General features: G+C 38.7%; 1 protein-coding gene across 1 annotated transcript; it reads right to left on the bottom strand.

Moving 5' to 3' along the window:
• On the bottom strand, positions 1-6,059 carry LOC111656640 (beta-1,3-galactosyltransferase 1-like). The gene is made up of 2 exons (XM_023408438.2): positions 5,209-6,059; positions 1-4,894 (listed from the first exon to the last, which is right to left on the bottom strand). The coding sequence occupies exon 2, from the start codon at positions 4,882-4,884 to the stop codon at positions 3,655-3,657; it is 1,230 nt and encodes a 409-aa protein (XP_023264206.1). The 5' UTR covers positions 4,885-4,894; positions 5,209-6,059; the 3' UTR covers positions 1-3,654.
• Between the last annotated feature and the right edge of the window lie 7,424 nt (positions 6,060-13,483).

A 13,483-nucleotide genomic window follows, 5' to 3' on the forward strand; every position in this document is an offset into this window, starting at 1 on the left:
TTAGACATTAGACATTTATTACACACACACAGTTGTAGTGCACAAAAAGTCCACATGGTGTCTCTGCATCACAACATTCACTTTACAGCTTTTCCTTGTTTAATGTCATCAATCATCAGGGAAGTCCGCTGAAAATCAACGAGTGCAAGAAAATCCACAATCATTCATTTGATACACAAAATAATTTGATTTATCTGTAGTTGTAATTATCAATGAAGCTGGTTGCAATATCACACATTGCAGTATATTCAATAGTTTATTAAAAGCCTTTCATATCTTACAGTAGACTATATAAATATAAAAGTTAAAACAAATATTTGTTAATGATATATGATGTAAAAACATTGTGGTGGAAGGTGTATCAGGTGACACTGACACTACTATTTATCCCCATATTTAGAATTTATATCACTCTTTAAACAGTTCATGTGTTTCTAAGACATCATAATGTAGGTGTAGATGCACATGTAAGATTTCATTTGTCAACAGCTATGACTGCTTAATCTAAGTCTTAAAATCATGAACATGTCATGATGGCAAATGTCATCATATGTGCTTACAGCTACATAATAGTGTTTTATAAACCATTTACTAAATATTCATATGGTGTTTTTAAGTGTTGAAGAGATTAAAAGTAAAGAGGTTATCATAAAGACAAAATTTCTCTTATTATGACTACATTTTACTAATTAAAAAATGAACTTTCTGTAGCATCTGTGTTGTAAAGTGCTTTTAATGGATAAAATCATTAAAACAGCACAGTCAGTGTTGAGAGACATTCAAACAAGCCATGTAAGTGATAAAGACACAACATTTAAATGCCATTATGAACTGTGAAATTATACAAAATTATACACTATTTGTCACTATGTGGATTAAAATGATACCTCAGCCAAACTCCCAATAGGACACAGCCTAAAGAGATTTTTCACAGCCTATTTATACAGGAACCGATCGAAGGAACAAGATGAATACAAAAATAAATAGGCTTTATAATAGGGGTTCAATACATGCACAAGTCATGCTGATTTACAGCATGAATTAAGAAAATTATAAAGTCAGTATTAGTCAACAGTTAATAAATAACAAACAGTTACTTAATGCTTTAATAAACTGTGATACCACCAAAGCAGCTCAAATAAAATTACTCATCAGGCTTTGAAAACCCAATGGGACGTCGTTCACAGAAATTTTAGGCTATTTAAAATCAAACTGGTTGTTGCTATGTGACTAAACAACAGTCTCAACAGTCTAAACCTTAACTCCTGCCCACATCCCATGTGATCACATGTATGTGGGTTGGAAGTTCCCTTTTCTCTGTGAATGGACTCGTAATAAAATGTAAATAAATGTGTCTAAGTAACTGTGAGTTCAATGATCACCTTAACTGATAGTGACTTAATTGATTCTTAATGATGTGCACAAGGAATTCACGATACATCTTTCATGAATTCACGCATTAAATCATTGTGCATGAGTTAAAACGGACCAATGTGTATTTTTTTACCTTCATTATAAAGTGTCACCGGTAACAGAAATATTTAATTATTGAGGTATTACTGGACATTGTTAACAACTCCTTCTGGGACCGTAAAAGTGGGGATTTTATTTTGAAAGTGGTCTCCCCTGGTTATATATTTTCAAAATAGCGTCACAAACATATAAATTATTTTATATGTAACAGTATTTTTAACATTTTAAAAAATAAAATACCCTCTTTGTGTTACTGCAGCTGAACAAGAAACACACAAAGGGAATTTTATACTAAAAACACTTTGCTTTGGTCGACACCTTGATTTTTATTTACTGCTGAAGCCTGATATGACACCTTCAAATGAACAGTTGAGCACAGACTGTGGGTTTTTGTCCCCAGTCACTTGCAGTGGAAACATGTTGGGAGGTTCTCTCTGTAGTCAGTATAGACAGGAGGAGTGATTACAGAAAACAAATGCTGGTTTAGTGCTCATATGGACACCCGACACCCGACACTGAGCTTTTTAAAAATTGTGTCAGAAATCATCACAAATGTCTGAATGTTGTGAGGCGTCTTGACAGATTTTACACACAGATTTCTCTGTCGACCCATGAGTGGAAAAAAAAAAAGCAGTGTTATGTTCACTTATTAATTATCCCTCTGTGTTTGTGTGAGGTCATTTTTATCATTTGCCTGCTGCCGCTGCGGCTCAAATTCCCATGAGCTTGAATGAGCTACAAACATGAAATGGCTCAATAACTGGAACTGATGTGCATGTGAATCCCAAGAAAAATGAGCCCAATCGGTTTGATGCTGGCGCTGTAATTAAAGCACAAAAAATGCAACTTTGAAAAGGCCATGCCCCTCAGAACCACAAAGTCCGTTTGACTTGAATTTTGACACACAATTCGAGTTCAATGAGCTCTACAAAAAAAAAAGTCTCCAAGTCTTTTAGACCATGAAAGTTCATGCCAATGATGCCAATTTGCATAAACTGAAAAACAGTAAAACGAATAAAACTTTTTGGATTTTCACTTTATCAGCCATTGGGGAATGAGATACACATTTCTACCACAAATGAGCATGAACAGTTGAAAAAAAAAGGCAAAATATCAAGCAAAATATCTGTGCAAGGGGCGGGGCTTAGTGAATATTGGGCCACAAACCATAATCTGAGATGATGAAACTGATGATGAAATGATGAAGACTTTGGTTAGTCTCACTTCCTTCTTTAAACAGGATTAAGCAAACTACAGTGGCTTCACGCAGCTTTGTCAAACCTGAAACCTGCTCATTGCTACTTTAATTTTGGGCAATTGAGCTGCTTTCCCTTTGTTGAGCGCAAAAGTGTTAGAAAATGAAGGCTTAAAACTGAAATGACAGTATTTTCCCCAAGGCTATGATTTATCTGTCCCCTTTCTTTGGATTTGGCAGATACATGTCTACATGCCTGTTAATTATCGACAGTGTGATGACTTCTATTACTTTACAGCTTCTCAACTTCTTGGTTTATGAATGAGTCATCAGACTCAACATGTTACAACATTTAATGTGCTCAGTCCTTCTCTATAATCTCACCATTCAAACACACTTAAAACTGTCTGTTTCCGTCATGTTGTTGATTCACTAGCGGCACAACTGAGCACAGAGCGCTTGTTGCAGTGACAGTGAACTATAGAGTTTAGAAACCTTTCATGGCATGACGTGGCATGATGATGATGACATCATTATGTTGCCACTTTAAATTAATTCATTAAATTCATTACTAGAAAATTAGTACATCAGACCTCAAGGTTGAGAAATTTCACTTTGTGGAAACTCAAAATACATTCTTAAAAACAACAAAAAAATAGTCTTATATTAATCATCTACATACAGTTTATTTTACCCCTTTAGATCTGTATATCTTCTGTATTGTAAAAATACTAGCTGTCAGTTTGTGCTGTCATCTCTTCAGTTCACATTTCGTTTTCCTTTTTTTAGTCGTTTGCTGGTTAATGAATAATAAACTTCCCTAAAATGCTGGATAAGAGTCCAGTGTTGAGCCACAGAGCAATGGCAGAAAATCCTGCTCGTTTAACACTGAAATCTGAAAGGCGAGGTGATTTGTTTAAACATAACTTAACTTATAACTTCAGTCCTGGTTGTCAGCACATTACGTCGTCTTTAGCTGTGTCCTACTAGCAGGTTCGGCCTGGCTTTTTTAAGTCCTTCCAGATCCACACACGATCGATGTTTTCCTGAGTCGTGGTGGCGATGAGCCGGGAGTAAGCACAGCGACTGTACGACACAGGAAAGACATTAAAATAACTCCAGTTTGGGGGGTTAGTGGGAGGGATGCCCAAGTGCTGCATGCAAAGCCCCAAATACACATCTTCAATGTAAACAGCTTTAACGTGTCTGGATGCCTCCACAAGCTTTTTGGCGAGGTCTAAAGAAAAGATGTAGCCCAGACCCAAAGCATAACGTGGATACACCGGGTGAGGGTAAACCTCCACAGGTAAGAACCATTTAGATTTTGGATCTCTCAGAACTGCACCTTCGCTCGCCACGAGTCCGGTCATGTAGTTTGTCTTTGGAGCGCTTATTAACATATTAATGAGGTTGGGTACATTTAGAAACATGTCTGAATCAATCTTCATGGCGTAAGAGACGCTGGAGCAGTACGAGTCCAGCCACTCCAGCATCACCATGGTCTTGATGGTCAGGTTCTTGTAACAGTCCACGAAGTCGCTCTGGATCAGGTCTTGATGCTCTTTGCTCTCCTGCAGCAGCTGCTCTTTGAGCTGCTCCCCCCCTTCTCCGCTGTGCAGCCCCAGCAGGAAGAACAGGCTCACCACTCTGCCCAGGATCAGACTTTCACCTCCCCATGAGTTGCGGATGATGTCGCGGTGTGCCCTGTTTTGGGGCGCCACGGGAACCACAAGAACCAGGAAAGGTTTCTGCTGCTCACATTTCTGTGGCTCGTTTATAAGGAAGTGGTACTCCGAGGGGTATTCCACTAAGTACGGTCCCGGAGACACATAAGGAGCCGGTGTTGGCACCGCTCGAGCATTTGTAGTCAGGGTTGTTATAGTCACGTTTGTCACCTGTGTTGAAGTTATATTCTCAGTTTGTGGAAAAACCACTGAGTTATTTGCAGATGTAAACCCAGCAGCAGCAGTGGTCAGTTGAGACGTAGATCCGGGTCTGCTGGTGTTGAACTCATTCCTGATGTGACCGTTTAACTGTTTCCACCATTTTGGTGCAGTATACTGAATCCACTGTCTAGGGTTCCAGTCTGTTGGCATTTCTTTCATGTTTGTGCTGTAAAAAAACAAAAGAGCCGCCAACACCAGAATGCAGAAGAAGCAGTGGCGCCGTGACCAAATACAACATCTCCTGCCTTCTGCCATTTTCCCACCATCCATCACTCCCTGGCTGAGAGGAGAGAAAAGACAGTGAGACAGGTTGTGAACAGAGAGGAAAGAGATCTGCTTTCAGTGTTTGTGCTTAAAAAATAGCTGTTGTTTAGAGCAAAGGCTTAGATTGGTTCACAGATAACCCCTTAATGATAACGATAACTTAACAACATTAAATAACGCCATGTTTTAGCTTTGTGCCCTTTAAACTTTTCATATATTTACTAATGTAAAATAAAACCTGTGAGACTTTCATAACCTTTAACAGTACCTTCCTTCCTCTTTTCTCCGCTTCCTCAGAAATGCAGATAATAAAGTTGAAAACACACGTACCTTTCTTCTCCCTTAAGAAATCCAGTTTCTAACACGGGTTTTCATCCTTTTCCATGTGAAGCAAAAAAAAAAAAAAAAAAAAAAAAGAAAAAGTTGCTGTTGCTGTTGCTCCACTGAAAAATTCATGCGAAGGTTCAGTTGCAGTTAAGTGCAACTCTAACTTGTGTGTTATGTCAAAAAGCAGCAATGAACGTTGAAATGTTTTTCCTGGTCTTTACTCATGGATCCCGCTGCCTCTCAGACTCACTGGGATTCTGCTTCTTTAGCTGCAAGTTCCTGGCTCGAGCGAGTAACCATGGCACTGTGTCCTTTTCTACCTGCAGGGAAGCCACACCTTTGTTTGCTCCACCCCTTGGTTTGCAAGTGTTTTTTTTTTTCTTCTTCTTTTGCCTCAAAGCCAATGAAAAGCTGAGGAACCTCCAGAGGCTTAGGTCAGCCACAGCTCTTCTTAGCTGAGCTGTTGCTCCTTTATCGCATGAGTGACACCTGTTTGTGTGTTTGTGTGTTGAGAGAAGAGTGTGTGTGTGTGTGTGTGTGTGTGTGTGTGTGTGTGTGTGTGTGTGTGTGTGTGTGTGTGTGTGAGAGCAAAAGGTAATTGACTTATAGTTTTGTGCACTTTTGTTGAGATACAGGAGTATTCTATTTTAGGATTAATTACTTATTTTTCACCAAACCTTTGGTTATTTTGTTGGATTTGAAGTCATGAGGTGAATTGTTGCTGTGTGTGTTTCATGCTGAAATCCCTCATAGTTCAGATCTTTCACTTAAGTGGAAGTATTAAATAATCATCCACAAAATGAGCTTAAGGTGTTAAAGGTGTTACATATATTATTAGATTATTATCACAGATGTGTGATCAGCATTTTAATGTTATCGCTGGCTGAAATGGGGCTAATTTAAAGGTCTCGTATTTTACACTTATCCTGTGTTGATCCATGAGAAGATATATTTGTGGTTTTCATTACCAAAAACCATCTCAATGTACTTTTACATCTCCTCTCTCAGGCTTCTCTCTGGAGATCTAGTAACAGGTTGGTGAGCCAATCAGAAGAGAGGTTTGAGATTGGCTGATTGTTTTCTGAGCAATATAATAAAAATATAGCAGATTTCGCAAAAACACGCAGAGAAACCAAATCCTGCAAGGTTGAAAGGGCGAGGCTGAGAGTGGTGACTGCTTTCTTGTGACATCACAAGTTACAGAAGTCGTGACGGCTTGTTTAAAGGCTCATTGTCTGAATACAGGCCGTGTGTGTTTCTCTGTGAACTGAGGCTTTGATACTTTCCCAGTATCAATATAGAAACTAGACCTGATCTATAATCAAACAACAGATGGAAATCTCACTTCATACAATAAGCTTTTTTAGTTCAGTGTCGCCATGTGTGAGATAATTATCATACGTCTTTTTTCGTTTTTTGCAATATATCTCATTTTTACTTTTACATTTTACCTCTTTTTTGTGCAAATTGAAAAAGTGAAAAAAAAAAAACCCAAAAGAAACGGATGGAAACCCATTTAATCTCTTCCTTAACCACCTCCAACCATCTACTGACACCTCATCAATGAGCTTTGACCTCTTATGTGTCCTTTATATTCTTCCATGTAAACTAATAACTATGTAATCGAATCACATTACTCACAGTTACTAGAGAAGGCGTCCTGCACAATTGCGGTGGTGATACGTATTTCACTGGTATTTTTCCTCCTATTTGCTTTTCCCTACAGTCTGCAAACACATCACACCATCAGCTGGACGTTATCAGCATCAGGTGTACTTTGTCTCCGCTCCGCTTTGATCCACATGTAGCACAACATTGATAACAATCAGGTGTTAAATAGTTTAGCGCTGATACTGAGGCCATCCACATACATTTGTGTACTTGTGGTCTGGGGATCTCAGCCTCTTTATTCCAACATCTTAAAGTCTTGAATGAAACATTTTGGGAAAATCGCTTATTTACCTGAGAGTTATATGAAAAGCTGGATACAACTCTGACGTCTGTTTGTTAAGTGTGGAGCTTGGAGTTTTCTATATAGATTCATATCGTCCCCAAGAGGAAACAGGATGTCTTCAGAAATCCACCTACAAACACGAGTTAACATGCTGTATCTTGTTTCATTTAGTCAGTACACGGACTGAACAGAGACTTTCTGCTGGCACCCTCACTGTGACGACAAGTCCTGGTATGTAAAGTTTAGAAATATTTATGTGAAACTCCCTATGGTCAACCGTTTGGGCCCATTCATGTTTGGTTGATATTCTGACATTATCTTGTATCTTGGGTGCAGAGGAAGAAGATTGTATTTGTAGCCCTGTGGCTATTATTTTCATTCATTCATATACAGATATTAAAATGTTTGTGTTGCTAATAAATAATAGTTCATGAAGTGTAAATATGTTTAAAAAGTCATTTCGTATACAGTTAAAAGTCAGAGATAAAAGGGTGGTGTTAGTTTTAAGATCCATATGATTGACCACGTTTGTTTGTGGGGTAGTGAAGCATCTCTTTAATCTTTTCCATCTTATTCTCTGACTGTTGCTGGACTCGTGAGTACACCATTAACCCTGTGCACGTGCTTTTTATTTGTTTATGCTGGTTAAAACCTAGTGAAACGGCCATTCGTTTTCGGCCTCCACGCTCACAAGCTTCGACCAGGCCTGCAACGTTTTGTTTATGTTTAATAGCCCTGCGTGAATGTGTGTGTGAGTGTGGGTTGTAGACATTGAGTTTACTTGTTTATTTGATTTCACATTTTATCATTGGGTTCATCATTTGTGTGTCAAACCTTCCAGACCAAATGAGAGTTTTGAATACTTTTATTAATGCATAGTCCTACTTAAAAGTCAACAGTGAACTATTTGACTAATTTGGAAATCCAATTCGTAACTTTACAATAAATAATTATTGTTGTTTCCACTAAATCCTGTGTTGTACTTACAAGGGTGATACTTTTTGTATACATATTAAATAGGTTAAAGGGAACTTTTATTTTAAAGGGTAAGTACCAAAATTTTGTGTTACTTCGTAAATGTTATTGGAGGCACCGCCAAGTTATTTTATATCACATTTATCACAGGTAGCGCCATCTCCAGACGAACTCAGGCCCCGTCCCACTGTACTACAACACCCCAATTATTTGTCAGTTAATATTTACATATGGGGTTACATATTTAAATTGGCTTCCTCTTTAAATTGAGATGAGATTAGTGAACACTGCCATTTCCTGTTTATTCAAAAAACATTAATCAGGGATAAAAACTGGCAAACCTCAGAGCAAACCAGTGAGAATGACAATGTTTCATATACCCAACTAATCTGAAATAAATACTGACGTTGTATAACACTTGTCATAAATGAAATCCTTTGTTATAAGGCCCAAACACCACAGAGAACTATCAAGGGTGAAGAGCCGTAGTACTTCTTTTTTCCACCACAAGGTGAAGCAGACACACACACAGATACACACACACACAGACACACACACACACACAGATACACACAGACACACACAAACACACACACACACACACACACACGGAGCGAGAGAGAGAGAGAGAGAGAGAGAGAGAGAGGGGATGTGGAGACATGAGGGAGATAGTGAAAATAGGCAAACAAGGGAAACTGGAATTACCACTGGAGTGTGGACCCTCCGCCCAGAACAGGCCCAGCAGGTCTGTCAAGCTTTGCGTAAGAAATGTAAGAAACCAATTACTTTGACATTAAACCAGTGCTTGGGGGGAAAAAAGTGCCAGTGTTCACCTGTGCGTCGGTGGATATGAACAAAACATTATTAAATTTTAAATTTCTACAATGAAAAAAGAAGATATCGCTGGTGCTCACATTTTAAATTTATTTTCTGTGTATGTGTGTGTGTGCGTGTGTGTGTGTGTGTGTGTGTGTGAAACTGGCTCCATGATCCCTTTGAATTATTAAACTAGCATCAAAGAACTTTGAATAACTATAGACGCACTCCGTCAGGGTTAACTTGACTCACACTAACCCGTCAGTAGCAGCTGTCACGTAACATCTAACTGTGGCTTCATTCAGTTCAAGGCAGCTGGATTAATATTGTGTCTATTAACTCACAAGTGCACGTCACCACATGAGCCTTGCAGTCGGCAGCACCCAGAGGAGTCAGCTGTACTTTCCTGATAAACCATTAATAGTGTAAAGATCAATATTTGTTCAGGAGTTTATTAAAGGTGAAACACAGGATTCAGAGAAAGGTTTGTGATTACTGCTGTGAATGCACTTAATCATTCTCAGTACGATCCGTCAAGCAGCATGTTTAAATACATTTGAGGGGTAATATTATGTAGGACCAGGGATGTCACAGGAAAAGTAATAAAACATTTCCTTATTTTTATAATTTTTTATATTATATGCAAATTTTTAAAAAAATTCAAATGTCGCAAGTAAACCCTCGCATGAGGTGGTTTTTCAGACTATTTGACAAAGCGATATTTAGCTGAAGTGAAATTAAAACACTTTTTCCACATTGAAGTCACATGACATGACGTGAGTAATGACGTGACATCCAAACGTTGCAGACTGTTGTCTCCCAAAGGTCCCTGATGCTTGACCGCTGCCAGATAAAAGGCGTTGGCCTTTCTGTCATCACTTGCACCTTCGATTAAATAAGACAAGGGTCCCAACAACAAGCAGATGCTGGAAATCCGCTGCCATGTTTAATCGTGAGAGGAAAAATCATCAGTCAATGGAAACACAGAAATTCGCAATCGTGTTTTATCGACTTCAAAGAAGAAGAAAAAAAGTGCGTCTTTTTCTCGTGAAACTGAAAAGTTAACTCGGCTCGTTTTGTGGTGTGAGTTTCTGGTGCAACTAGTGGCTCCTGAAACAATGCCAACAGGACACACATCCTTCATACATACTACACGCATGATGAGTTCAATGAGAAGGATTGGAGGATTTTACCACCTGCAGTGAAGAACCTGATCAGCACAGCTTAACTGTTTACTGATCAATATGGCAGTAGTACATCAACCTGATATTGATGACGATGGTAAACCCTTTCAAACTGTTGTATTATAATGAAAGAACATATGTTTGATTTTTGAATAAAGCTTGACAGCGCTGCCTGATAAGACCTTTATTAGCCTGATATGCAAACGCAGCCTCCCTGGATGCTGCTTCCTGCCTCACCACTGTCTGGAGCGTCTTTCATCAACAGGTGAGGGTTAATTACTGAAACACTCCACAGCGGTTTATAGTAAAGTATATAAGATTTCTTTTACAGTTCTGGAAAGTTACCAAATATTTTATCTTTAGTCACAACAAATGTGAGGTAAACGGTATCGAATCACAATTTAGTTGACAAATTATTTATCTTTTAATAGGCTAACCTGTTCACCTGGGGCAAGGGGCACAGTGTCTCTTCATGGTTGTTCTGCATCTGTACTTCGTTGTTGTGTGTGTTTGTTGTCATTTTGCTTCTCTTGGTGGTTATTTTGTGTCTATTTGTACTGATTCTTTTGTCTGTGTGGTCTTAGTAGTCATTTCGTTTCTTGTCATACTTGTTTTGTGTCTCTTTATGGTCATGTTGTGTCTTTTAACTGAATTTTCAAACAAGAAATATTCACAGTCACTTCATCCATAGGCCAGGAGGGCCCGGGGCATGTTCAATAATCTATACATGGGTCCAGGTCATGTTCATCAATTAATTAATCACATTATTAGGAATTCTTGCTATACACACTTTGGTATTGAATTGCATTATAAGCAGTATCAAAAAGGTCTTTAAGACTTCCCAGATAGTAAAATACTTGTAGTTACCCAGTATACGCCTGGTTCAAAAGCCCAAATTTGGACCATATACAGCGCGACTGTCAGATGCTACTTCCACATCTGGATCAATACAGGCCAATACAGGAGGATAACAGCCAGAATCTGCCCAGACGTGGAAATATATGGGCCAGACTTGGGCCAGTTGAGTTGTGTTACCTGTGGACACAGCTGCCACAGTGACCTCATTCAAATCAACTTCTTTTTCAAGTCAAATACAGAGCAAAACCTAACATCACATTCCAGTTCACACACACACAAAACAGCTTATACATATCAAAACAGCACATACACGTGGTTATAAAAGCAGGTCATCGGAGTGATGCTTCATTTTTTGACACAAGGCTGAAGTTGATCTGGAGGCAGCCTTAGAAATACCATCACCTGTGATTTCCATAATCAAAAAGGGAGAGACAGGAGGAAGAGAGTCCTCTAGTCAAATCAAGTTTAAATAAACAAACCTGTTTGACCTGAGTCACTACAGTCTTGACATCATAGTTTATCCTGGATTAAATCGATAGATTGATACTTTATTTATCCCCTAGGGGAAATTCGTATGTCCATTAGCTCATTGTTGATAATAATAATAATAATAATAATAATAATAATAAAACCAGTTAATAATAAATAAACAATAATAATTATTAGATTGATTAGTGTCCCACGCCATACAGGAGGACAAGTTGCAAAAGTCCACTTTCAATCTGCCCGACACCCTGGACCAAAGATCAGCTGTTCCAAAGGTGAGCTATATATGACCTTTAAGTGGTTTATATTTTAACTCACCAGCACTGTTGTTATCTGCTCTCAAGGTGAACTGAACAGCTTGTTGGTTTATGATACCGTTCAGTCTGAAATGATTGACTAACCTGGTCACATTATAGAACATCTCCAGATTTTCATGTTTTTTAGCTTTGTGTGCTGGCATCTAAAAATACCTATGGTTATGTTCTGTTTTATTCTTACCAAGTGACTGTTCATTAATGTAAAAAACAGGTTTATTTTCCTTATTCAAGGTTCAATTATAACTTTAAACAAACAGGAATAAATGACAAATCATTACTTGTATCAGTTTGTATCTGCAGAAAAGAAGCAATTTAAAATGGTTGAACAGTGGGTTTCTTGGATCAGCCAGGATTGACTTGAAACACCTTGTACAGATTTTTGCTGAATTAAAACTGCAGATTCCAATACAAGCACATGTGCTGGAGTATTTATATTATTTTTATTTAGTCATAGCGTCCACCTGAAGCTTCAGTGTTGCTACGGCTCAGAGTTCACACAGATTAAAACAAAGTAGTAGTAATGACCCGGCCCTTATCAGCATGCACACGCCCCACTAAAACTGTGGACATATTGTTATGTTATTATGATTATTAAAAGTGTCCCACTTCATCAGAAAGGTCGTAGTTGTGCTGCAAATACTCACAACACAACAGAAGTGTTTCCAGAGGACACTGAAAAGTGATGAAGTTATTTCTTGCTGCCCCTGTTTTAGTTTGCAAACTTCAGGGTTGCGTTGTAGTCTGAACGGGCGTAAACAGAGACCTTTGGAAATGACTGACTGATGACAAACACACGGCCGCTCCCTGATTGGGTCTTATCAGCCTCGGCTACAAGGGGTGAAAGAAACGTGGATAATGATATACAAGCGTCACTGACCTTGTTGTCTTTGCTAGTGTAGTGGGTCAGTAGTCTTGCGTTGTTTAGATTAAATGATGACACATTCTCAGTCACTGTTCGGCTTGGACCCAAATTTATTTTGGCACTGGTGAATAAAACACAGAAAAATCAGCCTCCACAGAGTTCAAGAGTCCGGAGACAGCAGACTGTGACAGTTTACCTATGAAAATAATATTACATGTACCTGGTGAAAACTCAGCCTCCACAGCCAGCTCTCATTAACGAAGCAGCACAGCATACAGCAGAACAAAATTAAACTAAACACATGAGGCTTGGGGCTGCACGGTGGTGCAGTGGTTAGCGCTGTCGCCAGGATTAGCCATGAGCTAACGACTAGAGAAGCTAACAGAGTTACCGACACAGTAACCTGCACAGCAACTTGCTCCACATACATTTCAACCACCCAACATCATCAGAGAACATTAGTTAGTGTTGTCGGGAGCTTATCTCCACATGTAAAATAAAATAAAACACACTTTTACCCATAAAAAGGAAAGTATTTTGGCGGAGCTTCGCAGACTGTGACGGAACACGAGGTGTCTCCGCGAAGTCTGCATGCGCTCGTCAGTATGGCGTTAAAGTACACAACAGAAATCTCAGTGATAACTAATACATCACAATAAAACAATAAAACAGTAAATAACATAATCTAGAAACAGGTAAGTTTGTAACAATAAATTAAAATCAGTGCGCTTCCAGTAATGACATCACCAACTTATGAACTCGCTACGCTAACAGCTGTTGTGCAGTTCAATTATTTTAACTTTGCTGTTCCTTGTTCGTAGTATTT

This window comes from Seriola lalandi, unplaced genomic scaffold (genome assembly GCF_002814215.2).
Source record: "Seriola lalandi dorsalis isolate HSWRI2012SDOR001 ecotype SW California unplaced genomic scaffold, Sedor1 jcf7180002054361, whole genome shotgun sequence".
NCBI lineage: Eukaryota > Metazoa > Chordata > Actinopteri > Carangiformes > Carangidae > Seriola > Seriola lalandi.